Source organism: Hibiscus syriacus, unplaced genomic scaffold (genome assembly GCF_006381635.1).
Source record: "Hibiscus syriacus cultivar Baekdansim isolate YM2019G1 unplaced genomic scaffold, ASM638163v2 tig00110833_pilon, whole genome shotgun sequence".
NCBI classification, from domain to species: Eukaryota; Viridiplantae; Streptophyta; class Magnoliopsida; order Malvales; family Malvaceae; genus Hibiscus; species Hibiscus syriacus.
In genome coordinates this window covers 1558642-1586352 of record NW_024062884.1, presented here as the reverse complement: position 1 = coordinate 1586352, position 27711 = coordinate 1558642, and the positions used below count along the sequence as shown (strand labels likewise).

The 27711-nt window shown below is 35.1% G+C and overlaps 2 protein-coding genes and 1 pseudogene across 3 annotated transcripts; 2 read left to right on the top strand and 1 right to left on the bottom strand.

The window, feature by feature from the left end:
• Window positions 1-93: 93 nt before the first annotated feature.
• Window positions 94-12430, bottom strand: LOC120143181 (TBCC domain-containing protein 1-like). 2 transcript variants are annotated; one of them, XR_005517910.1, is made up of 9 exons: window positions 11872-12430; window positions 10586-10726; window positions 8899-9279; window positions 4703-4807; window positions 4004-4144; window positions 1237-1439; window positions 1033-1125; window positions 739-850; window positions 94-388 (listed from the first exon to the last, which is right to left on the bottom strand). XR_005517910.1 is itself a non-coding variant. In XM_039157571.1 (9 exons), the coding sequence occupies exons 1-9, from the start codon at window positions 12352-12354 to the stop codon at window positions 345-347; spliced, it is 1707 nt and encodes a 568-aa protein (XP_039013502.1). In that variant the 5' UTR covers window positions 12355-12430; the 3' UTR covers window positions 94-344. The 2 variants fall into 2 exon arrangements, 1 of the variants encoding a protein (XP_039013502.1); XM_039157571.1 differs by having other exon boundaries at window positions 1233-1439.
• A 2193-nt stretch (window positions 12431-14623) lies between these two features.
• Window positions 14624-17715, top strand: LOC120143179 (annotated as a pseudogene).
• Window positions 17716-19117: 1402 nt separating this feature from the next.
• Window positions 19118-24708, top strand: LOC120143180 (thioredoxin reductase NTRC-like). The gene is made up of 10 exons (XM_039157570.1): window positions 19118-19340; window positions 20255-20462; window positions 20566-20671; window positions 21076-21341; window positions 22027-22306; window positions 23247-23354; window positions 23495-23581; window positions 23673-23777; window positions 24242-24372; window positions 24562-24708. Exons 1-10 carry the CDS (start codon window positions 19133-19135, stop codon window positions 24620-24622), a joined length of 1560 nt encoding a protein of 519 aa, XP_039013501.1. The 5' UTR covers window positions 19118-19132; the 3' UTR covers window positions 24623-24708.
• Window positions 24709-27711: the final 3003 nt, after the last annotated feature.

The following is a 27711-nucleotide window of genomic DNA, read 5'->3' as shown; positions in this document are numbered from 1 at the left end:
TTACATAATTGACCAACATTACATGGAGAGGCCATAAATATTGAAGATTATAACTCAAACAGGGAACCAAAAAACCATGGCCAGACCATGGGATGAGAAAAATTCACACCGTAGACCTAGGCTACCAAATACTACAATAACATTATTTTCCTTTCATCCAACAAAAAAATTACAATGGGATTGGCAGATGCATATTATCGATTGCAATGCCGATCCGAATTACAAAGGGCGATTCTCGGCTATACCCACAGAAATGACCTTGAGCCAAGTGGCAAAGGGTTTGAAACTGAAAGAAAGCCATAACCATTCTTCTATCCTCTAATATGCAGATTTACCTTGAGGTATCACTCGCCTTGTAGGCAGTACAGCTGACGGATATTTCCCGAAGCTGAAATCGTATCACAGAAAAAGAAAACGAGATTTACGTAATTCAACCATTCACTAAAAGGGTCTCTTAAGATCATAGCATACAGTATAGAGAGTTGACAGTTCAATCCCATCATTTATTGATCTCCTAATTTGGGAATGTATGGGAATATACTAAAACCAAAGAGGAATTTAACCATTATTCATCTGGAATCGGTAATCTTCGGTAACAAAAATCTTGAGTTCAGTAAGAAAGGACCATATAACAATGCCAGACGGCATCATATCATGAAAAAAATCTGGACCCCTAATGAAAATCACCACTTACAGAAATAAAAGAACAAAACAAAAAGGTTAGAAATGATGGATTACCATATAACCAGTCTTTGAAGTATACATGAAGAGCACATGATAATTCTCTTTTTCGATTTTCTTCAAGAGGAGCTTCCCTCAGTATTTGCTGTATCTCACCTAAATTCTTTTGCTGTTGATAACAATAGGAATCGATAGGAAGAAAAACAAATTTTCAGTTAATTCAATACAAGAAAGATCAATAAAACCAACCAGTAGTTCTAAATACACAACATTGTTTCTATCATGCAGATATAACCAGTTCAGCGTATAAAGTCAAACTTTGTATTCGTAAGATGGGCTTAGTGTACTTGCATTTCTCTGTTGAGATGTGAAATATGGATCAGGTAAGGGGAACGGATTATTCCTTGTTGACCCAGTTAGTTCACCTTCAAACCATTTTGGAATCTGTGCATTGAGAAATCTATGTCAAGTACAACATGAACAAATTATAAAAAGGTAACAGAGAAGGAAAATATAAAATATCCCAAGCTAAGCTACTAGATACATAAAACATACCAGAAATTTGTGAACTGATCAGGATCTAGGCGTGTAGCAGGCTCGGTCTGAGCATCAGCAACTCCAGCCGGATGAGATAATGAATCATGCGGATCAACCACTCCAAGTGCCAAATGTTCATCCCATCTATTGATAGTTGCCACAATGCCGACTTCAGTCATGTGTTCCTCCAACTGAGAATAGAATGTATTATATGGTGCCACCTGATGTTAAGAAAAGAATTTCCCACTGTTCTACCTGAGTGTTAAAGTTCATAACAGAGAAAACCCCAAAATCAACTCAAAAGAATTTCTCAACTGCCAGTCTTCCTGACTGTTGAAGTTCATAACTGTGATACTACTCAAAACCAACTAAAAACAATAGCGAGAAGGGTCTAGAAAGTTAAATCTGTAACTAAAGATTTAATCAATGATCTGTAACGGTCCGGAAGAGTGCATATTCTATTTAGCAGCACAATTAGAATATTAAATATGATAAATAAAACCTTAGATGAACTACACATTGAAAACCCTAATGTTCTATACTGTCTAATTAAATAGTGATAGCAGCAATTTGAACTAAAATAACCAGAACAAAATCCCCTAAACCCTGGTATGCTATTAAATATATTTACTGCTAACTTTATTGTTTTTACTTAATTAATAGGCTTCAAAAACTAAAGGTTTCTATAACCCATGTATGTTTAGAGTTCCAACTTCCATCTTGTTTTCATCCTCAGTTCTATTAAATTACTGCTGTTTTCTCCCTAAACCTCACTACTTGTGCATATATGCTTACCTACCATACTAATTGATGACTATCAAGAAAGTAACTTTTCCTCTTCTTCGTAAAAATCTTGATATTATTGAGAAAGTACACAAAATATGTTGAAAAATCTTACATAATATTTTTTTTAAAAACACAAATAGATAGATTTTTTATGTCCCTAAAAGTGGAAATAAACAATGTAAGCAGGAGAAGAAATTTTTTGTTTCAGTGTTTTACTAGAATCCGACATCACTCAAATAAGCAAGGCAGGGAAGGGATATAGTCTGTTGATACCCTGTAAGTTGTCTCCTTTTGCAATCATCTATGCACATTATCACACGCAGAGCCCAAGTTAATAGCCATTGGGATAAAAATGGCCTATTTTATAGAGCTTAGTGGATTTTGCCTTCAAGTATATCTTTAAGACCATCATAGTTTATGATTTAAGCCTTTAAGGAATCTATGACTTCTGATTGAAGCTCGATAAAGCTTGCCTTCAGCTTGGAGGTTAGCTAACATAGCCGAGTCTTATGGCCCCTTGTTTGTGATCTATTCCCCGGGCGACAAATGAGAACACTAGATGTAGTTTTATGGACACTTATTCCTGGAGTGGTTTTATGGACAGTTTGGAAAACTAGGAATTCTATTGTGTTTGAAGGAGGGAAGCTTGATCGAGCTGAAATCTTCTTTCTAGTGGTTTTTAGCTAAGAAAACTCGGGTTTCTATCGACAAGGATGCTCTTATTGCTGACCCTTCCTTAGGGGATTCTTACTCGCCCCATTCTAATCTGGTTGTAACTAAGTTTCCATGGTCCCCTCCTCCAAAGGGCTTTATTAAACTCAATGTGGATGCTGCTATTTCTTGTGATTGGAAGAGGAGTGGATTAGGTGGTGTTCTAAAGAACATGTCTGGTTCGATCCTTGGCTCTTTCAAAGAGGCTGCTGGTCCGGGGCCTCCAACAATGATGGAATTGAAAGCTATCCTAAAGAGTTTAGATTTTTTTGAATCTATTCGTCATAGATTTATGGATCGTTTGATTATTGAGAGTGATAGTAGGGTGGCAGTTGATTGGGTTAAGGATGTTGTTTTATGTCCTGTTGTTTATGTTCAAATTGTTAAAGACATTATTCATAAGCTTCGAGATTGTGAAGGTCTTATTAGATGGGTTAACAGGACATCTAATATAGAGGAGGACGCCCTAGCTAAGGCTGGAATTGGTTGATCATTTTGTTCTGTTACGGGCTGTTTCTTTTTGGTCTTCTATCTCCTTAAGGGAGTTTAAGTCTTGTATTCCTATATAATTATTTGAGGTTAATGAAATCCCAAGGCACTCTTTTCCTCCTTCCACTGATTAAGGAACTGTTATCAAGTTCCTCTAATCATGAAGGGGGTTTTTAATGAGGCCTACTATTCTTATAAAAAAAAAAGAACACTAGATGTAGTTGCCTTCCTGAATTCTTGGAACAACATAATATGTTTGATAACTCAGCTTGTCAAATGGAGATTGAAGCCTTTATGAATCATTAGAAGAGAGACCAAGATTTTTAGGGTTTTGATAAAATATTAACTATTATTCATGCCAATTAGCCTCTTTAAATAGAGGTTATATAGTTTACCTCAAATAAATGAATTAAGCTAAAAGATAAACATAATAGAAATGACTCTTAGAGATATAAAATACTCAAATAAAATCTCCAAATACTTCTAATAAAATAATAAACTGATCCTAATAATAAGAAACAAATATCTTCGTAAAATAATAATAATAATAATAATAATAATAATAATAATAATAATAATAATAATAATAATAATAATTTGACGTATAAAATCAAGCTAAGCTCGAACACTATGTTGAATTCCTTTCCCCTGTCAATTATCTCTTCTTTAATACTAAGACTAGTTGGCATTTACATAGAAACAGGTTCTCTACCAATCTCATCTCAAACTCAAGTGTCACTATGTAATCACATTAAATTCTCATTGCACTGCCCAAAAGGGATGCTTGAGGATCACTCACCTGTAGCTTGTGGTTATCGCCAACAATAAGAGGTCGTTGGTTCACTCCCAAATAGAATAGACACTCACGGCAATTGACAATGCAAACTCGTTTTGAAGCTATAATCACATGAACTCGTTCACAGTGTTCAACTCTTACTGCCTGCAATAATGACAACCAAAAAATCATATTATGTTTGTTGGCAATAGCAAATCATTAATTGAATTAGAAAATGGACCATTTGTTAAGGGGTAAAAGCATTAGGTTGATTGTTTTACGAGTATCTGTAGAGGAGCAGATAAACCATTTCCATAACGAAAGAACTATAGCAAACAAGAATACAAGATGGAAAACACTAAGCGGAACCAAAGTCAAGATTTAATAAACGACTTAACACAAAGTTAAAATAACAAATATCATGTAGGGCAGGAAAACATCTACAGCTGATTTAACAACCTTAGCAATAGAAACTGATTTGCACAATGAATGGCCATATTTTTCATACAATTCTTTTAGTAATTTTGGCATTGCCAGGAAATGGAATAGAGATGAAGAGACATCAAAATAAATCTACTTCCAGGATGCAATTCTAAATATCAAAGAATGTTTTCAGCAATTGCGTGCATCATACAAAGTTAAAAGATAGAAAACAACTTTGTGTCAAAATTCCACATTTTAGTAGTTCCACTAATCCAAAATTTTCAGCATAAAGGCAAATACCTTGCCAACAGCTCCAAGAACTATGGTAGCATCAGAGCATCCATAAATGGTGGCATATCTTAAAGGTGCTAGAACATAAACGACTGAATCATGGCAATTAATGACCTGAAATTATAAATCATGTAAAGTTTGAGGTATTTTAAGCCACTAAATACATAAATACAAACATAATAAGAATCGGAAGTTTTTGGCATACCCCAATATGATTATGTTTTAGTATAAAAGCAAGCTAGGTATTCACCAAATGATGGTGTCAGAAAGTAGAATCCTAATTAAGGGAAGATTATGTAATTAAGTAGGATCTTATAGATTGTCTTACAATCCCTAACTTTATGGGATTTAGTTCTTACCTAGAATAGGCCATTTACCTACCATAGAAGTTTCCTAAGATAAGCTATTGTTTGTGTATATATTCTTGTACCTATTCTATGAAAAAATATAATGGAATTACTCCATTTTTTACATGGTATCAGAGCAAGTAGTTCAATCCTAAGCACTGTTTTTTTTCCCTAGCAGCCTCCTATTTGTCTCAAAACAATCCTTTAAGTACCTAGTACGAAATGGTGCAAGTAGTCGACACCAGCAGTTTTGAAACTGCTCAAGAAGTCAGGTGAATGAGGGGAACTACTCTAGTTCACAAGGGACTTGCAGAACATAAAATCAGCGTATAGACTAAATGAAAAAATTATCTTAAGTGGTCTCAACTAATTCGAATGTCCCCAAAAAGGAGAGGGAAGTTAAGCCATCTACTAGATCTGGACCTAAGGCAAAAGATCCTAGGTTCGAAGCTGGGATGAACAAGATTCTCCTGTAATGTCATGGTTGTGGAATTCCATGATTCCAGAAGTCAGTGATACGTGCATGTTCTTAAACACAGCACAAGAGATATGGAGGCAGTGAAACAGACATATTCAAAGGTTCGAGATGCAGCCCAGGTTTATGAAATCAAGACCAAGATCTCGTCTACTAAGCAAGGAAACAGATCAATCACAGAATATTCCAACTTATTGCAAAATCTACGGCAAGAAATGGATCACTATTAATGTATCCAAATGAGATGCAGTGAAGATGCAACCATTTTAAAAAGGTTTGTAGAAAAAGATCGTATGTATGATTTCCTTGCTGGACTAATATTGAGTTTGATGCAGTAAGAGTCCAATTCTTGGAAAGGAGGATATGCCCACACTAAATAGGTAATTGCAATCATATGTGCTGAAGAAGGAAGAAGAGGGTGATGCTCAAAACCACTCAAGTGGAAAGTTCACACAGGTCACAAGGGCTGTAACCGAGAGGAAATCTGGCTTAGAACAGATAATAAATGAGGATAATAGGCAGCAAACAACAAGGACTACTCCTCTACTCAAAAGGGATATAAATGCTACCATCCGACTACAAGAAGGTATTTCGTTTTTTCCGATGTTATCTTTGTAGAACATGAAAGCTACTTTATTCATCCTTATCTTCAGGGGGAGATATCTTTCAAGGAAGATAAGGACAAAGATTTGTTCATTATCCAGCCACTTCTTGACCTTCCTTCTCCCACTCCAGCCACCCAAAACAGTAACCAGCAGCCAGATTCTGTTTCGTCCCTACATACTCCCAAAAACAGTCCCACAAAATCCACTGAAACTACTCCTAATACACTTCAGCAAAGGGATCAAGATACTAATCGTCCCTTATTGATCTACTCGAGGACGAAGACGCCAATGCAAGTTCAATCACCCCCCCTCCTATCCAAAGTGAGGTAAATAAAGAACTCATACTTGATCAAAATATTGTTACTGGAACTTCTAATGAACCTACCGATCAAAGGGATTTCGTGTTTCCTATTGCAATTAGAAAAGGGAAAAGAGCCAGCACACAAAACCCGATGTACCTATTCATGTCTTACTAGAATTTTTCTCATAACCACAAGACTTTTCTTACCAGCCTAAACACGATTACCATTCCTAAAGATGTATCAAAGACGTTAGAGGATGAATTGGAAAATGCCATGAAGGTGGAGAAGGAAGCTCTTGAGAAAAACAGGACATGGGACTTAGTAACATTGCCAAAAGGAAAGAAGACAGATGGGTGTAGATGGGTATTTACAGTGAAGTACAAATCAGATGGTATACTTGAAAGGTACAAAGCAAGGTTGGTAGCCAAGGGTATTCTCAAACGTATGGATAGATTATCTCGAGACGTTTGCTCCAATTGCCAAAATGAATACTAAGAGAATTCTGCAGTCTTTAGCTGCCAATCAAGGGTGGAAACTTCAACAATTTGACATTAAAAACGTCTTCCTGCATGGAGATCTCGAGGAGGAAGTGTATATGCAGACTCCACCAGGTGTTGAATCTGCCTAGGTTCCTATCAAAGACTGATAGGAAAACTTATATATTTGTCACACGCCAGACCAGACATTGCCTATGCAGTTGTAGTGAGCCAGTTTATGCACAATCCTAAAGTCACACTTGAGGGTTGTTAATCAGATTCTGCAGTACTTAAAGGGCACACCAAGCAGAGGAATTATGTTTTAAAAAAGGAGGAAATTTAACTCTGGAAGCTTATATTGATGCTGACTATGCAGGGTCAATGGTGCAAAGGAGGTCAACCTCTGGATATTGCACCTGGAAACCTTGTGACTTGGAGGAGCAAAAAACAAAATGTGGTGGCTAGATCAAGTGCAGAGGCTGAGTCTAGAGCAATGGCTCTCAGAATTTGTGAACTATTATGGCTAAGAATAATTCTGGAAGACTTGAAGATCAAGTGGGAAGGCCCAATGAAGTTATACTGTGATAATAAATCAGCCATCAACATAGCACATAACCCAGTTCAACACGATAAAACGAAGCATATTGACCTGGGAAGTATTTCCAGAAATTAATAAGCAAGTTGAAAATGGAGGATATCCATTCCCAGCTTGAGGAGGAGTGTCAAAAAGTAGAATCTTAATTAAGGGAAGATTATGTAATTAAGTAGAATCTTATAGATTGTCTTACAATCCCTAACTTTAAAGGATTTAGTTCTTACCTAGAATAGGCCACTTACCTAGCATAGAAGTTTCCTAAGATAAGCTATTGTTTGTGCGTATATTCTTGTGCCTATTCTATGAAAAATATAATGGGTAGAAGGAAAACTTTACTGAAAGGAAGGTGGCCAAAATGTAAAAGGACAAAAGTGTTTAGCTTCAAGCAAGTGAAGGCTCTTATCCTACTTAGTGGGTTACAAGAAAACACAAATTCTGAAGAAGTGCTAATATTCATCAGATTGCAGATGATGATTGGAATTCAAGCAGACTATAGACAACATCTGAAAAACTGTTTAAAACATAGTCAATCTAGGAAGAATTTATCATAAAATGCTGAGAACTTTGCAATACAAAAACCCCCAAGGTCGTTGACACTAAAAAGATAGGACTAATTGCACCATACATGAAAATAAAAATGCTCTACCCTCATCTTTCTTGTTTCAAGTCATATTATATAAGACTTGTGTTGTTCGAACTTCAAACTTGGGAGTAGAACCAGACAAGTATGTGTCTTACACGGGTATGGTTAATATTTCTTAGTTATTTCATGTATTTGGATGATCATTCCCTCCTACCAACTACGAATGAGTTGGAGATGGGTACTTCAAAGTAAGATAGTGTAAGAGAGTACCAGTCAAGCCTTGCACCATAATGACTTCTTCTCTCCGTATGTACATCATTCCACACATAGAAAAAGGATTACAGTATCGATAATCGACATCAACTACAATTTACAAACTATTCTCATTCTTCCCATTATTGGATTATAAGTAGCACAACAGAAAATATTCCAACCTAAACTGGCATCTTCATCTTATGTCATCCAGAAAACATGCACTGAAGAGACATCCATCCCAATCTAATGATGGTTGCATTGATATAACCTAATATGTGTTTCTATTTTCTTTCCCCCCCCCCCTCAACAGACATCCATCCCAATCTAAAGATGGTCGTATTGATATAACCTAATATGTGTTTCTATTTTCTTTTTTCCCCCTCAACGGATGCTATATGGTAGTCAAATCACTATAAGATGGAGATTAAGAAAAGAATTCAGTAAACTACCTTCAGAGGTGCAGGTTACTTGCTGCATTTAAATGAGAATCATGAAAAGCACCACATAAAAATAACCCATACATTTCCAGGTTTCATTAAATCTAAGTGCAAATATATGCCAACCAACCTTCACAGAAGAATTGTTAAGATTTGATGCCTGCTTTACATAAGATGATTTAGAGATTCCCTCAATGAAAAAAGGACTTCTTGCACTTTGTGAGGCTTTGGCTGAACTTGGACTAGCGTCATCCATAGCAACATCCTGATCAGAGCTGCTTGCAGAATCACTTTCTTTTGCAGAATTTTTTTCGGAAACATGCTCCAAAGATGAAGCTATGATCTCTAGAAGCCAATCATGAACTTGTGATGACGGAACAGGAACAGCAGGCATGTCAGGATCTGAATTAGCAAAAAATGGAGAAGCTTGGCTTAAAGGAACTCCTTCAGATCCCTTATCACCAAACTGAATCAGAAATCCAAGGTGTTCAAATCCTTCCATGGTTAAAACCTGAAGGAATTGCACTTACATAAGCAAACCAAGCCATAGAAGTGAATGGCAAGCACGCACGCGCAGACACACGAGCGCAAAAAAAACTGAGTTGCATATACAATGGCTAGAAAGAACAATCAAGAATGAATAGTAAGAGTGATGATCGTCTGGCAGATAAAAGAACGATAAAGAGAACAGAACAGAACAAATCAAAGGAAATTCACACAAGATTGGAGAGATAGATTAAAATGATAACAAAATGTTCATAAAATCTCCAATCTATATTCTGAACTTTTACATAGAAAATTTCAGCTAAAAATCAGTGATTAATTGCTGAAAAGCTGGCAATGAGTTCTTTTGCCCTCCTTTGGTAAAAAGTGCTCATACTAGTTATTTTAGTCATGCAAATGATGCCACTGATTTTTCCTCCAAGGTAAAACCCTGTTTAGCACTAAAAACCTAATTTTTGGTTGCAAACCAATCCAAAGCTAAAAATGCACAAGATAAAGTACACAATGATGACTCCATTGTTTCCTAACCTCATGTTTGGATTGTACCAAAATAAGGGAAAGGAACGGAAAGTAAAGGAAAATAATAACCCTTCCCTTGTTTGGATAATATTTTTTATTTAAAGGGAAAGGAAATGGAGCTGAATATCCGTTGCTTTCCCTTAAAAACAGATTTTATTTACCCCAAATTGGGGGGAAAGCTAGGGAAAGGAAAGTAACTTCTTAAAATAAATGTGAAATATTTTTTATCCCTAAATCTTTTACATAAATCATTTAAAAAAAGGATATAAAAAGATAAAGTCATTAAAATAAATCATTTCCTTTCCTTTCCTTTCAACTGTTTAGCCAAACAAAGTTTGTGAAAATTCCTTTACATTACTTTCCCTAACTAATTTTAACTATCCAAACAAATGGTCTTGTCAAGTTATCTATTAAGATGAACCAGGTTATGCCTTCAAATACTAGAATATAAATCATGTGAAGACATTTTATAGACAACAAGATTTACATCTCAGCTCATTAGCATTCAGTATCAATATTTGGATCTACTCACTGAAATAATTCATCTGTTCTTTTACCTTTTAAAACATAAGTTATCAGATATGGAGTTAACAATATTACATTTCATAAATGAACAACAAAAAACACAAATAATCAAAATAAAACAAAAAACAACCGAGAAACAAAGAAAATGGAAATCATTGAGTTTTCAAATTTTTGGTTTTTCTTGAATTAAGAAAAACAAAACAAAACCCCAAAACAGAAAAAGAACACTCCATCAAACATAATAAGAGTTCAGATAGCAAGAAACAAACCATAGACTCTTCGCCTTCCCCTTCCACAGGCTCTGACAAAAGAGAAAGGATGTTAGCCAAGTGCTTTTGTAGATATGACAATTGGTGGGCCTCTTCATCAGCCTGTGATGGCATAAACCGGCGGGTGTTGCTGCGGACAAGCTGCAATGAGTGCAAAGGTTAAGCCCAAGTGCTCACATAAACTAAAAGACTCCAGTCACTAACTTCTAACAGCAAATAGAACCATAATAATCGTAAATGATCATACACAAGGTTAAATCCATATCAAAGAGATACTTAGCAAAAGAAAAAGGTGGGACAAGAATGAATTATGATAGAAAATCCTGTTGTCTAAGATATTGAAGTTAAATGACATCATAAAATTTTACAATATCCCAAATAACATGTGCCAGCGGCATTAATCACATTTGACAGCCATCTTAAAGCAGTAGGCAAAATTAAATGGCATATCTATGTTATTTTCTTTCTACCTCCTAAACAGTTAATAGAAAGGGGAGATTAAATAATTGAAACAAAAATAAAAATTGATTAAAAAGAGTAGAAAACTAAAATACGCCAGTAACACCAATGCTGATTAAAATGTAATAGTAAAAACTTGTAATCATGCATTTGGTATTCCAAAAGAATTGTATGGTAGGTTTTTTTTTCTTTTTTGTATATGGCTTTTTTCTTAGATGCGCTATTTCATTTTTGTCCTTTCCGCCTTTAATAAAAAAATTCAAGGAGCAAAACAACTAAATAAATAATATTAGAAATATTCTCCCAAAAATAGGGCAATATTATATTTTGTTAAAATATAACATGTACTCCAACACAATTGTTTATATAAAAGTATAATCTTGCATTTTTGGTATTGACCAGTTAAAGACTAAGCTTTTAATTCTTCAACAATATTCTTGGCTTTTGTATCATAAAATACATTTACGCTACATTTCCAAAATCAAATGAGTAAAATGAAGAACGCCAAGAAAATAGCCTCAATTATAAAAAAGATTAACACAATCCTCCTAAAAAAACATCGTCCAATATTAAAAAAACATGAACAGAAGCATATGATTCTCTCCCAGATGCCAATCAAGAGTTAATTGCCAGTGAATTTTATCAACCCGGCAATGAAGATGTTCATTTTTCCTAAAAGTAGCCATGAATCTGATGCAATTGTTCAAATGATAATTGAAATTAAATCATAACCAATTAACCACCGAACTTTAAACAATCACAAATCCATTAAAACACACACACACACATTTCATCAAGGAGGATGGCGAATTGAACAAAATCCTTACCTGCAAAGGCGAAAGGGCTGACAAGAAACCGTCGAAAGCCGACGTCGAAGGCCAAACATCGGCAACCGCAGCAAAGTCCTTGTGCGAGCGAGGCAAAAGTCTCTTATAGGATTGAATGTACAAAAACAATATCAGATCACGCAAGTCGGCACCAACGGAGTCGACATCGTCGGGGCTGGCAGTAACGAGCGGGTCGGATTCAGAGTGGAGAACCGAGGAGAGAGTTTCGAGGATGAGACGCGCATGGTCGGTTGAGATATGAAGTGCGTCGGAGAGGACCGCCAAGCCGACTCGGGGAGTTGAGGAGGATGAGAACCGTTGCTTGAGAGGTGTTAGGGCTTGAACCGGGTCGGTGAATACAAGCTTCTGGATGGGTAGGAGGCCGTGCTCGAAAGGCTCGCGCCGCGGATGGAGGAGAATGGTCGGGCTCGGAGCCGAATTCGGGTCGCTCGTTGACGTTGCTGGTTCAATGGGGTTGCTCATCGCTTTGGTTTACAAAGAGAGGAGGATAGCCTTTTTTTTCCAATATGAGTTTTGTTTTGCAGATCTTCGAGAATGAACGACGTTGTTTGAATTGTGAGGGGGGGGGGGCAGAGAGATTTATATTACAAATCTGAAAGTTTATTGAATTTTTTTTTAACACGAACTAACTAAGTGATGTCAGTAGTAAAGAATTATTATTCTTTGAAATTTTGATTTTTCGATTTCAAGTACTAGGATAATTAAGGGTGTAAACTAGGGCTGAACAACGAAATTGAGAAAATTGAAAAACCGACACGAATCGAGTAAAATAGTTCGGTTTGGTTCGGTTTGGCTTTAAACGGTTCAATTTTCGGTTCGGTTTAAAGGCTTTATTTTTTTGATTCGGTTCGGTTCGGGTTTTCCATATGGAACTCATTTGTTCCATATTGAACCGAATAGGCAATTTTTGTAAAAAAAATTATAGTTTCAAGTGATTTTTTTATTGAAAAACCGAAAAACCGAACCGAACCGAAAAACCCGAACCGTTAAAAAAACCAAACCGAACCGATAAAACCGGTTTCAGTTTTTTTGGTTTTTTAACTATTCGGTTTCGATTTAAATATTGAAAAACCGTTTATTTCGGTTCGGTTCAATTTTTGGTAAAAAACCGAACCGAACCGAACCGAATACACCCCTAGTGTAAACGTTTTGGGTTCTTAGATCGTAATGACTGTTAAATTTTACCGTTTTTTGACACGTGTCACGCATATAAAATTTAAAAAAAATATTTTTAAAAAGTTAATATTAGAATTAAAAATAAAAATAAAAAAACTCAAAATTTCATTATTGATAAGTCACCGTCGGTATGTGGCCGTCACCGTCGATGCCATCAGAATCTTTTAGCCACCATGACTAAAATAAGACCACCACCTACTGTGAAACTGAATCAATAGTCGTGAAAAGCGTCGCGAACGATCATAAGTTTTCTAAGTTTTCCTTCATTGGTTTCCGACAATTCTGAAAACTGTAGTTAGTCGTACGTTACACGATCGTCATCATTGAGTTCATCGCCCTGCTCTGAACAAAACTCAACCAATAGAGGGATAAAAATTTATGATTTTTTGTATAGGCCCGTCTATGTATAATATTTATGCATCAATGATATTTCCGTTCGAAAGTAAAATCAACTTTTTGTTTGATCTTCGGAAAAAATGACAGAGAAAATTGTAAACGAAAATTTAACAATATCTTTAATAATTTTTTACGATGAATTTTGATTAATAAAAAAACATATACCCTTTATAATTTTCTATTGCAATTTTTTTTTTGGCATGTCACATATATCCTTTATAATTTTCTATTGTATTTTTTCCATGAAAAAAAAATATTTTCCTTTTCCTTTTTTTTTTTTACATGTCTAACTCAAAAATCAATATCACAACTTAACCTATTTCAACTTTGACTACATTTACTTGTTTTCAAATGTCTCTCCCCTCCCAAAAAAAAATTAAGCTAAAAAAAGAGTGAATTATGTATTTAATATATTAATTATAAGTTTAAATTAGTACTTAAATTTTTATTTTAAAAAAAAATCATACTTAATGTTTAGTCATTATTTTATTTTAATAACGCATTTAATACTTAAACTATCAATTTTGATTAGTACCTAAACTTTTAATTTTTTCAAAATTAAACAAACTACAAATTTAATAACTGAACTTTACTTTCTCTCACATTCCACTCACTATATTTTAGATATTTTTAATTTCCTCATTGTACTTAATATATTGAGTTTTTTAGTCACTCAGTCGTTTTCTCACTGACAGCGTTATGACGTGGCTTTTTTGTTGTTATCACAGAAGTGACAAAAATCCAATGCATATATTCGGTGGTTAAATTGAAAAGATTAAAAGTATAATGAGTAAAATAAGAAAGATAATAAAGTTTAATAACTAAAATTATAATTTACCTATCAAAAAATAAAATAAAATAAATCGTTATAAAACCTAGTGAAGAAATGATTGAGTGATAAAAAAACTTAACGTATTAAATTCAGTGAAAAAATTGAAAATATTTAAAATACAACGAGTGAAGTATGAGAAAGAGTTAAGTTATCAAATTTATACTCAAACCTCCAAAAATTAATATTAAAATAAAATAAAAATTAAATTTTAAATATAATTCAAAAATATATATATATATATATTAAAATAGATCAAAATTAATAGTTTTTGATTATTAAGCCATTCTTTTCTATTATTCTGATATTCATTCAACCACTCCCCAATTCTTGTTGTTTTTGTCAAATTTTTAGGGTTCATTCGTTGATAAGGGCCCCAAAAGGGTACCCTCGAATTCTTCCCTTTTGGGGGTTATGGTCAATTCAAGGTGGGATTTTATGCCAGCCATTTGAATTTCTTCGCTCTTCACTTATCCTTTGAAGGTAATAAGCTGTTAAAGTTTCTGTTTTTGTTTGATTTTTTGTTGCTAATCCATTGAAATGTTAGGTTTTCAGCCGGCTTTTACGTAATAAACATTGAAATGCGGTTTCCTTAGCTTTGACTGAACATAGATGCTATACCTAATAAACATTGAAATGTGACATAACGATACATCCGTCGTATTTAAGTTATTAATTTAGTTAATTTATTATGTCATCTGTCACGTTAATCTATCACCTTATACTGTCATATCGGTACTTTAACAGTCAAATATGAAAAAACGTGGGTCAAAGGGCTATATTGAGAGATTATTTTCAAAACATTGATTTTTTTTTTCCAAAAGTAGAAGGACCTCTTATGTGTATAGTTTTCTATGAGCTGCATTATGGTCTTGAAAATGATGTACTTTGCGTACTTTCCTCCTTTATCATAGCCTAATTATATGCTAAATGAGATTAAATGGCAGTTTATAGTGCCTTCTTTTGGTGCTTGTTTTACTGATTATCTTATGTTGAATCTTTAAAGCATGTGCAATATGCTTGAACTTGTGCTATGTATCTCTCTTGGGTCTTTGCTATTTGGGATTGCTGTTTCAGAGATTCCATTGGGTCAAACTTTCTGCAGGGAAGAATGATTCATGGTTTTCTTCTAATGGTGATTTTGCAATCGGATTCTATAACTGTCCTGATCAGCCAAAACAGTTTAGTGTTGGCATTCGTTTCGATTCGGAGTCGATTCCGGTCGATAAACGGACGGTGGTTTGGGTTGCCGGAGGTGATGTTACCGTTGGTAACAATTCCTATTTCCAGCTTCAGGAGAATGGGGAGTTGGTTCTTTTTGATGGATTGCAGGGTCAACAAGTGTGGACCAGCAAGACGAGCCGGTTATCCGTGGCGTTTTCTGTTCTTCGCGACGACGGCAATCTAGTGTTACTGAATGAGAAGAAAGATGTCATTTGGCAGAGCTTCGATAATCCGATGGATACGCTCCTTCCTGGCCAGAGACTTTCTACTTTTAAAACATTGCGAGCTGCTAGTCGGAATTATGTTTCGAGTTTATATAGCCTCTACATGAATGTTTCTGGTCAGCTGCAGCTAAGGTGGGAAAGCAGTATAATCTATTGGAGTACTGAAAGGCTTTCTCATTTAAATCTCAGTGTTGTTGTTACTTCTGATGGAAGCCTGCAACTTCAGGCCCCTAATTCAAGGCCTGTTTGGTCCGTGTTCGGAGAAGATCATAATGATACCGTGCGGTTTAGATTCCTCCGGCTTGATGTCGATGGTAATTTGCGGTTATATTCGTGGATGGAGGGTTTGCAAACATGGAGATCAGTTTGGCAAGCCGTTGAGAATCAGTGTAATGTCTTCGCAACTTGCGATCAGCAAGGCATCTGCGTGTTTAATGTGTCCGGCACCCGTGTTTGTGCTTGCCCATTTCATCACACGGTGCAGCCGAATTCAAAATGCCTGGTTTCATATCAGCATGAATGCAAGTCGGGATCCGTCATGATCGAGCACGCAAACATGTTTCTTTATGGAATTTACCCGGTTCATGATTTTATCTCCCTAACAAGTCAAGACAAATGCAAGAGCTTGTGCCTAAGTGACCCAAGTTGCACTGCAGTAACCTTCACGAACGATGGAAGTGCAAAATGCAGGACGATGAGAACTCGGTATGTCAGCGGTTATTCAGATCCGTCTCTTAGGGCGACCTCGTTTGTTAAGAGGTGTTCGGGCTCCTTAGCCACTGATCTCGTCTTCCCATTGAAGTCATCACCACGAGCACGTAAGAAGTCTTATAATATTTGTATTCCTTGTCTGGTTGGAGCAGCCTCGGGCACTATTTTCGTGTTTATTCTGACTCAGTTGGGAATGGGGTTTTATCTTTACAAAAGAAGAAACTCTTACTCGAGTCTGTCTTCTTTAGCTTATTCGAGTCCTAGTTCGAAATGTTTAATCATGTTATCCTTCTCCGAGATCAAGGAGCTTACTGGGAATTTCAGCGAACAACTCGGGCCGAAAATGTTCAAAGGTGCCTTGCCTGATAAACAACCAGTAGCAGTCAAAGAACTTGAAGCAACTATTGAAGCAAGAAAATTCCGAGCTGCCGTATCAAAGGTCGGAAGCATTTATCACAAAGGTCTCGTCAAGCTCGAGGGCTATTGTTGCGAGTTCGATCACAGGTATCTAGTTTATGAATACGCTGAGAATGGCTCTTTGGAGAAATACATAGAAAATCCGACACTAGCCGAGAGACTTACTTGGAGAAGAAGAAAGGAGATTAGCTTAAGCGTTGGTAAGGCCATACTTTATTTGCACACAGAGTGTAGAGAATTTTTATGCCATGGAAACTTGAAATGCGAAAATGTACTACTTAATGAAAACTTTGAGGCCAGAGTGAATGAGTTCGGGTCGGGGACGTTTTATGGCGAAGCATCCTCCCATCGGGCTTCGACACAAAAAGATGTCGAAGATTTTGGCAAGATGGTTTTGACATTAGTTAGTGGTATTAAAGAAGTGGACGATGTTCTCGATTGGGCTTACAAGGAATGTGTGGAAGGTCGTCCGGAGAACGTAGTCGATAAAAGACTGAAGGATGAAGCAGATTCCGACGAAGTGGAACAAACATTGAGAATTGCGTTTTGGTGCCTTCAAACGGATGAATGTGTGAAACCTTTGATGGGAGAGGTAGTGAAGTTGTTGGAAGGCACCCTTCCCGTTGATCTTCCTCCACCACCTTTTAGTCATCGGATATCATCGAGGGAAGTCGAAGACTCATCAAGATCGGGCTCGGAGTCGTAGAACTGTAGTCATTTTCGTCGTTTCTCACTTTTCGACCCCATATGGTACGACTAACATTCTCAGCAAGCTTTGTTCCAGAAGGCATGTTCCCCATTTCATTTTCATGTACGTGGGACATTTTTTGGTTCAGTGATTCTCATTTCTCCATGACAATAGGAAAGTACGGTAAACTATACATTTAGTATCCTAACTATCGTTTTTATTCCGTTTTGGTTATCTAATTATTTATTTTTTCAAAATTAAACCTAACATATAGTTTTGGTTTCGTTTTAATAACCCACGTTAAAATATATTATTTTTTTTCAAAAATATACCTAAAGTTACTCACTATTAAAAAATTAATGGCGATGTTGATATGCTACCGTAAGATAATGTCAAGTCATTGATGAAAAAAATAAAAAAAAATGACCACGTAAGTAGTTTTATTCATTTTTTAATAGCAGGTGACCAAAACAGAATTAAAATATAACATTAGGTATGATTTTGAAAAAAATAATTGAGTGACAGAACAATCAAATTGATAGTTGGTGACTAAAAGCATAGTTTAACCAAAATGATAACGTGTTATATATTCAAAAATTAGAGTTAAAAATCAAAGTATGGACACATAATTTAAAAGATATTAGGCACGAACCAAACGATTTTATTGGTTAAGAGAATTATTATTTCTCTTTAGAAGTTTCGAATTCGAGCATCGATGAGAATATGAGCATTTATTATCAATTGATCAAGAGTCTTCAAACAAATATTATATTGTATTCACTCTATATTTATATAAAAATATTAGATATCTAATTATATAAAAATATTTAGTATTTAATTGCATCAAAAAGTTAAATGCCGAATTGCATAAAAAATATTAGATACATAATGTATCCTTAAGAGAAAAAAATTAGATGATTATATATTTGGGTAAATTATATATTTAATACTTAAACTATTAGTTTTAATTTATTTTAGTACCTAAATTTTTAATTTTTTTAAAATTATACGTAAAATTGAGTTTTTGTTTCATTTAATAGTTCAAAATTTATTCTAAAATAATGGTAAACTACACATCTAGTACCTAAATTATTAGTTTCGATCCGTTTTAGTACCTAAACTTTCAATTTTTTAAATCATACCTAACGTTTAGTTTTCAGTTCATTTTAGTAACCGTTGTTAAAAACTTAACGCAATTAGTACCTAAACAATCATTTTTAATCCGTTTTAGTATCCAAACTTTCAGTATTTTCAAAACTTAACATTAAATTTTGAAATGTGTTCTAAAATGAATAAAAATTAAAGTTTTTAATGGATGATACTAAAATGAAAAAGAAACTAAATTTTATATATGATTTAAAAAAAATAAAAAGCTTAAATACTAAAAAGAATTAAAATTAATAGTTTAAATACTAAATCGTAGTTTACGTTATAAAATAATGACATATAAAGAAGAAAAGAAAATAAAGTAGGGTCCTTATCTGGAAGGCATGAGGCTATAGAGAGATAAATTGGGAGTGAACTTCAGTTGTTAAGACAACGGGCTTTGGTCTCTCTTGTACGGTCTGAATTCCGATGGCTATTTCCCCCAACCTCCGAATCGGGACCCCAATCCCCTACTCCGCCCACCACCACCGCCTCCCCATGTCCACCCTCTCCTACCCTTTCTTCTTCTTCTTCTACTCCTCCCCCCTGCGCTCTCTCCGTTTCCACTCTCCCCCCACGCGCCCCCGTCTTCTCTCTCTCCGCCCCAGGGCCTCCGCCGAACCCTCCGCCGCTTCGGGTCGTGACTCACTTACAGCTTTTTTTTGTTTACTTTGCTTATGTGTATGTCTAGTTAGGAATTTTGAACTCTAAGCTAAAATGAAAATACTGCAGATTTTATTCTTCTTTTCAAATAGATTCTAACAAGCAAGTGAAGGTGCTTGTAGAATGTGGAGACAAAGCTGTGGTATTCTAGTACTTGATTTCCATTATCATTTTCCTTGTCATTTCTCAATAGAAAATGTAAGCAAAAAATTATTCAAGTGTTCGGATAAATGGAAATGGTTCTTTTTTATAAATTTAAAAATAGTTTTATGACTTATGAGTAGCCAAATATGTCATCTTTATATATATATATATATTTGAATGTGTACCATTTACTTACTGTATATGAAATAAATGTAGCTTTACTTTTTAATATTTTCTTTTTGTAATTTTTAAGGCTCCTTCTGGTTGATGCTTTGCTATTTGTCTTTTCATTTCTCAATAGAAAGTGAAAACGCCTTGAATATATACTTAGTTATATGTGTATTTCGTTCATAGCTTTAAGCTTTTGATTAGTTGATTTATGAGCCATGCTCTTGCTTTGGAAATATATTTAATCTCCCCAAAGCTCGAGTTTCATGATCCGTCGTTGAAAAATGATATGAAAGCGAAATACAAAAAGAACGGGAAAAAAAAGATGAATAATAAAAAAGAGAAGCAAAAATACCAACCGGAACCTAAGAAAGCAAAAGCAATTAGTGAGACTAGCAATCGGATGGAACTTAAGTTTACGACGCATATAATTTGTGAATGGTGTCTTCATTATCAGCCGTTGGCATTATATGAATTGCAAAAGTGTACATTCAGGGCAAGTTTATGTTTTTCTTCATCTTTATAACCAAATTACTTTTGGGGGCATGAGTAATGGTTTTGTTTTTCTTCTTGCAGGTAAATCAGTCGAGAATGTGGTGATCATAGGTTCTGGTCCTGCTGGATATACGGCAGCAATATATGCAGCTCGTGCTAATTTGAAGCCTGTAGTGTTTGAGGGATATCAGGTTGGTGGTGTTCCTGGTGGCCAGTTGATGACTACCACTGAAGTCGAAAACTTCCCTGGTTTTCCTGATGGAATAACTGGTCCAGATTTGATGGATAGGTATTTGAAAGAAAATAGAAGTCTGTCTTTCTTGTTTGTTGATTGTATCGACACACTTTCAACTAAAATTGTATAATTAGAGTCTTGATTGTGCTTTGGCTAGGATGCGACGGCAAGCTGAGCGTTGGGGAGCGGAATTGTTCCTAGAAGATGTGGAGCACATTGATGTTAAAAGCAATCCTTTTACAATACGAAGTAGTGAACGCGAGGTGATACAATTTTCTGTTGGCTACTTTTTTGTTGTTTTGTTGACGTGGTTAAATTTTTACTATAATGGGTTATCGGACATATTCAATTATGATCTATAACTTGAATTGCGTCATTATGCTTGGTAATGGCCCTTTTGTCGAACTCGTCTAATTAATTTTCTGCTTGAGTGCCATGTTAGTTGATGTGAATGTGATATCGGATTTTTTCTTTGGAAAACCATTTGGAGTTGGAAACTTGTACTTTCTTGTTATGGTGACCATAAGATAAGTTTTTCAATGTTTATTTGTTTAACATTTTCTTTCTTCCCTTGAACATTTGGAACTCAATTATCATTAGTCCTTAAACAACATTATTATGATGCTTATTCACTTTATCATATTTGTTCCCTACATTTGTATTCCAGTTTAAGTGTCATAGCGTGATTTTTGCTACTGGAGCCACAGCAAAAAGGCTCAGATTACCTCGTGAAGATGAATTTTGGAGTAGGGGGATTAGTGCTTGTGCAATTTGTGATGGAGCATCACCATTGTTTAAAGGACAAGTACTTGCTGTGGTTGGAGGAGGTGATACAGCTACTGAAGAAGCAATATATTTAACTAAATACGCTCGTCATGTTCACTTGCTTGTTCGTAAGGACCAACTAAGATCATCAAGAGCAATGCAAGATAGGTGAGCTTTACAAACTCGTATTATGTTTAAAATTTTATGGACAATGTTTTACATTGTAGTTAAATGATTGGTTTCCGAAGTTGCTTTGATTTGTATGTGTAATGTTTGTGGAAGGTGGTGGTATTCTTGACACCTGACATTTTTCCTTCCCATTCTATATCTGACATGTTTTGAACCCAAGAAATTCTACGAAAAAAAAAATCTACCCAATATGTCTGAATGAATCAAATTGAATGGAGTAGAATATTGATTTTCTTTTTGTTGGAAAAGAGATCGGTGATGTTTAGCAAGTAAACAAACTCACAAAATAGGATCATGGCTTGTTATGCTAATTTGGTGGGGAAATGCTAGCTAATACAAGGAAGCTGCTTCTATCGTTTTATAATCATTATCATCATCATAGAAGTTTATGTATCTCATTTTATACTATTTGAAATTTTTCAAGAGTGAATTATCTAAAACCTTAAGTCTATGATTTAATGGAATTTGTCGTGACTGATTTTTACATCACCTTTTGTTCTTATATTTAAATGAAGTCAGTTGCTTAATGTTAGCTGAAATTTCTCGTGGTCATTCTAATTGCTACCTTGATTGTGGTGCATTGTGTACTAATGAACTGTTTGTTTGTCGAGTTTTCAACTCCCTGAATGTTTGTTTAACAGGTTAATTATCGCGAATGTTTCAGAGTTTACAACAATCCAAATATCACCTTGCACTTCAATACAGAGGCTGTGGATGTTGTTAGCAATACGAAAGGTCAAATGTCAGGCATACGAACCAGAAGAATTGATACGGGGGAGGAATCTGTGCTGGAGGCAAAGGGCTTGTTTTATGGTATAGGACATTCACCGAATAGCCAGCTTTTGCAAGGTCAAGTAAAACTTGATAGCTCAGGATATGTGCTAGTTGAGGAGGGCACTGCTAAAACTTCGGTTGAAGGTGTCTTTGCGGCCGGAGATGTGCAGGTAATCTTTCTCTGATATCATATTTGTTTGGGACCAGTTAGCAAATATCTCGTCTCCTCAAAACCTTGAAATGTGTGTCAGCAATGCCATAATTTATGGCATGTTCAAATTATAATTTCAAAAGTATATTATTCAGACAACATAAATTCTTTTTTTTGGAGTAATTCGTAATACCTTCGTACGAGCATCTAAATAGTCTAAGAATAGCTCTAGCATCATCAGTTGAAGTAGGTACAATATAGGATCAAGGAAAATGATAATGCAGTGCTCTCATATGCTGCTTTTAGATTTCGGAATTGTGAAAACAATAACGTATAGTTCTAATTTTTATAATAAAGAATTATGATTTATTTGGATTGATCCTAGACAAATACTATCAATCTGGGTGATTATTTATAGTATAAAGTTCTTTCTAAGGGGTTCCATCTGACATGTATATCAGTGTACAAAGTATTAGATTCAGAAATAGTGTTTTTCGGTGTAGGATGTTGCTTCTGTTAATATATGTTGTGGGACAGATAATTCATAATCTATATTTATGTTAGGATAAATGTTGTGCACGGACATTTGTCCGACATGAGCATGTTCCTATTTCCCAAGTTTTTCCCTTATGTTTGGAGTCAGCCTCCCTCCCATTCATCCATATTCACTTTGTGGTGTCTAGTATGGGTATGCCCGTACGACACGTGATCTTACTGATGAGTGATGATTCAAATAAACATACATATAACCATGGAAGATTACATATTTTCTTTTGATGGTTTTCATGCATGAAAAAGAACATTAATGAGTTCTTGAAAGCTTACTGCATTCTCTTCCTGAAAATGATGGTGCTCGAGTTGCCTGGTAAATACAAACTATCATCTGGCTTCACATCTGTGAAGAAGTCCGTATTATAACGAATTTGTCATGCAACTCCATTGGTTTATTTCATTAACAGGATCATGAGTGGAGACAAGCTGTAACTGCTGCTGGATCTGGATGCATTGCAGCTTTATCCGTTGAACGATACCTTGTTAGAAACGATCTTCTTGTAGAGTTTCATCAGGTATTTTTTTTTCTTCTAAAAAATGCCGACTCTGTCGTTCTTGTTTATATTTTGCAAGTGCTTGTATACCATACTCGATCATCTGCCATTTATATCACAGATGCTTTTATTAATCTTTATCATGATCATATATCTTACAGCCTCAAACTGAAGAGGTCAAGAAAGAACTGTCTGATAGAGATGTTCAAGAAGGCTTTGACATTACACTCACAAAACATAAGGGCCAGGTTTGTACATTATCTGCTTAGATTTAATTTTGTTTTCGGTTTTCGGTATAATCGCACCTCTAAACCCGGTTTCCCCCCCTCCTTATTTCAGTATTCTTTGAGAAAGTTGTATCATGGGAGCCCGAGGCTTATATGTGTATTATACACTTCACCAACTTGCGGTCCGTGTCGGACTTTGAAGCCAATTCTTAGCAAGGTATATTAGTTCTAATCGGCTCGACACTTCATGCTGTTAGACTTGGTGAAATCTTCAACGGCGATTTGTTAGTGATTTTGTGTGATACAAGCTCACATAGATTAGACTTCTAAGCTTGTTTAAATCTCATTCGAATCGTTTATAATGCGATTATGCTGGTAGTTAAAAATTATATCATATTTCTTCACTAAAAGCTCGGCATGCATCCCCAGCTGTCAAGGAAAATACGGTGAAACCAGAAAGCGGATGCTGCTGAGTACAAAGATTCAATATCTCATTTGCATTTTAAAAGGCAACTAGAAAACATTCTCTTCCAGGTCGACCGATAGCCCTGGGACGAGTAGGGAGCATGCTTAATGTATATATCGGTCGTGTTTAATGTATCGTGACAGCTTATCTTTTCTATGTTGTAGATTATGTCATATAAAAATGACTTTGATTTTGCTGATTTGGTGCATATGCAGGTGATTGAAGAATTCGATCAGAATGTACATTTTATCGAAATAGATATCGAGGAAGATCCGGAGATTGCCGAAGCTGCCGGAATTATGGGTACCCCATGTGTGCAGTTTTTCAAAAATAAAGAGATGCTCAGGTTGGCTAAACTTGGTTCTTTTCATGTATATGCAAAACAAACTTGTGTTGCAAAAGGTCCTTACTTTACGATGCAGCAAAATTTTACGTTATGGGCGAAAACAGATTATCGATAGAAAATATCTAAACTATACGAGAATTTGACATCCCCTCGATACACCCCTGCTTACATCTTTTGTCGATTTTGCAGGACCGTATCCGGGGTGAAAATGAAGAGCGAATACAGAGAATTCATTGAAGCAAATAAATGAGTATTATGGTGATTTCTTGGCTTTCATCATTTCGTGATTCAATTTTGTTTCTACTGAAAGCATAGTCTTACTGTAAATGAGAGTATTCCTATGCATTTATTGTTATTTTTTTGGGGAAGAAAACACTTTTTTTATTACCTTTTGCACAATCTATTAATCCATAATTATCCCAACATTTTCATTCAGATAACATAAAATATAGGATTGTAAACGAGACAGATCGTGAGTTACTCGAGATCGATTCAATCAATGTTCGATAAATACTCGAGTTCGAGCTTGATTTGAGTTCTTAACGAATCGAAACATGCTACTTGATACTTGACTTGAAAAGCTCGTCAACAACTCAAAAATATGACATTAAGATTTTATTTTTTTAAAAATAAATTATTAATAATATTATCATCTATGTGTTGATTTTTTTTAAACATAATATAAGGTTTTTCATGTATTTAAGGTTCAGGTCAAGTTTGAGGATTAGTCAAGTTAAATTTAAGATTTTTTTTTCGTTACGAGTTTTGTCAAGTTTTAATTTATGATTTTGAGTTTAAGTTAAGCTTTATTTTATAGTTTTTGAGTTGAGTCGAATTCAGTAACTCAGCTTGTTTATCGCCCTAATAGAATGAACGATGATATTATTTCATTATGTTAATAAGTGTTTAGAGGTATTTTAGAGTATATTAGGAATAGTTTAGAGTTATTTTACTCTAAAATTTATATTTAAATATAAGATTCTAGATTTAAGTATCGATATCATAAGAACAAGTACGGATAAGTGGATGGAAAGTTTCAATATTCGCTATCGAATATCGATATCAACATACAAGTATCGATACGAACAAGATATATCAATACTATTTTTTGTTACTGAAATTTGATGTCTGATTTTAATTTCTCAAAGAATAATATTGACACCCGATTATCCAATATTAATATTTAATTCTAAAATATAAGTGTGTTTCAAAAATAAATTTAGTTGATTTTTGAAGTATAATTAGTTGACCAGTATGTGTTTTGTTTGTAGTGAAAGTTTTAGTTTAAATGTGAGATTTTATAGGGTAGATTGCGCATTTAGTACATATACTATTAGATTTGGTTCGTTTTAGTACATAAACTTTTAATTTTTTAAAAATTATAATTGAAATTTAATTTTGTTTCATTTTAGTACTCCTGTTCAAAATTTAACATTAAGTTTTGAAAAAAAACTAAAAGTTTAGGTACTAAAACGGACCAAAATATATAATTTAGGTGCTAAACGCATTAAGTTTTTAACGGCGGGATAATAAAATGAATAGAAAACTAAACGTTAAGTATGAGTCTGAAAAAATTGAAAGTTTAAGTACTAAAATGAATCAAAATTGATAGTTTAGGTATTAAATACGTAATTTATCCCATTTTATAATGTCAATTTGATTAATATGGTATCTAAAGTTCGATGAAAACTCACGATGAATTTGAGATATCACATCTATTTACCCAATTTTATAATCTCTCTGTTGCATCTGCATATACGGTGTTCGAACTAAGGACCTCAAAAGATAACAACAAATCTTTTAAGAGAAAATAACCTCAGTGACCAAAAATCCCAGATAATATACGATTTTGATCAACTTTTTTTGGATTTACGAAAATGACCAACAAAATCGCAATGCGATCTCTAATTCGCATTGCGATCTCCACTATCGCAAATTCGCGTTGCATTTCGCGTTGCGATAATTGAAAATCGCGTTGCGGTAGTTGAAAATCGCGTTGCGATTTTCCATTTCGCGTTGCGATTTTCCAGTTCGCGTTGCGATAGTCTACAGTTGTCGTTGCGATTTTCCAAATTCGTTGCGATTTTCCAGTTCGCGTTGCGATAGTTGAAAATCGCGTTGCGATAGTCTACAGTTGTCGTTCATTGCAATAGTCTATAGTTATCGTTGCGATTTTCCAAATTCGTTATGATAGTTAAAAAAAAGATTTTGTTTCTTAAGAATTTTCTCTAAAAAGATAGTATCCGCGCGGACGTGTCGAAGACACGTATTACCACGACCACGACCCGAGACGGACGGCGGCGACGGCGCGCAAGAGTCTCCCTTGTTCTCTATCACTCAACAAGGAAGTGGGAAAGCCAAGCCTTAAATACCATTCTCAATAGTGTTTCCAATACTATGTGGGATTGAGCATTACCAACACTTGTTTCCAATACAATGTGATTATTCAGGAAACAATTAACAATCATGCACCTTAAAACAACTGAATCAGCAACCAATTGCATTAGTATTATACGATTAAATATGTCATAATTAAAAGTCAATCTACAATTAATCGCGATTATTGCAATTTTAAGCAAAACATTCAAAAATAATATCACTATTTAAGGCTCAATCCCACATAGTATTGGGAACAAGTGTTGGTAATGCTCAAATCGTACATAGTATTGGAAACACTATTGAGAATGGTATTTAAGGCTTGGTTTTCCCACTTTCTTGTTGAGTGATAGAGAATAAGGGAGACTCTCGCGCGCTGCCGCCGCCGTCCGTCCGTCTCGGGTCGGGTCGGGTCGTGGTCGTGGTCGTGGTCGTGGTAATACGTGTCTTCGACACGTCCGCGCGGATACTATCTTTTTAGAGAAAATTCTTAAGAAACAAAATCTTTTTTTTTAACTATCGCAACGAATTTGAAAAATCGCAACGAAAACTGTAGACTTTCGCAACAACAACTGTAGACTATCGCAACGAATTTGGAAAATCGCAACGACATTGTAGACTATCGCAATGCGAAATAAAAAATCGCAACGCGATTTGCAACTATAGCAACGCGAAATGGAAAATCGCAACGCGATTTTCAACTATCGCAACGCGAAATGAAAAATCGCAACGCGATTTCCAACTATCGCAACGCGAAATGCAACGCGAATTTGCGATACTGGAAATCGCAATGCGAATTAGAAATCGAATTGCGATTTTGTTGGTCATTTTCGCAAATCCAAAAAAAGTTGGTCAAAATCGTATATTATCTGAGGTTTTTGGTCACTGAAGTTATTTTCTCATCTTTTAACTATTAAGGTCTCTTAGTTTGTGCCCTGCTTGTAGAGTTAAAAGCTCTGCCTA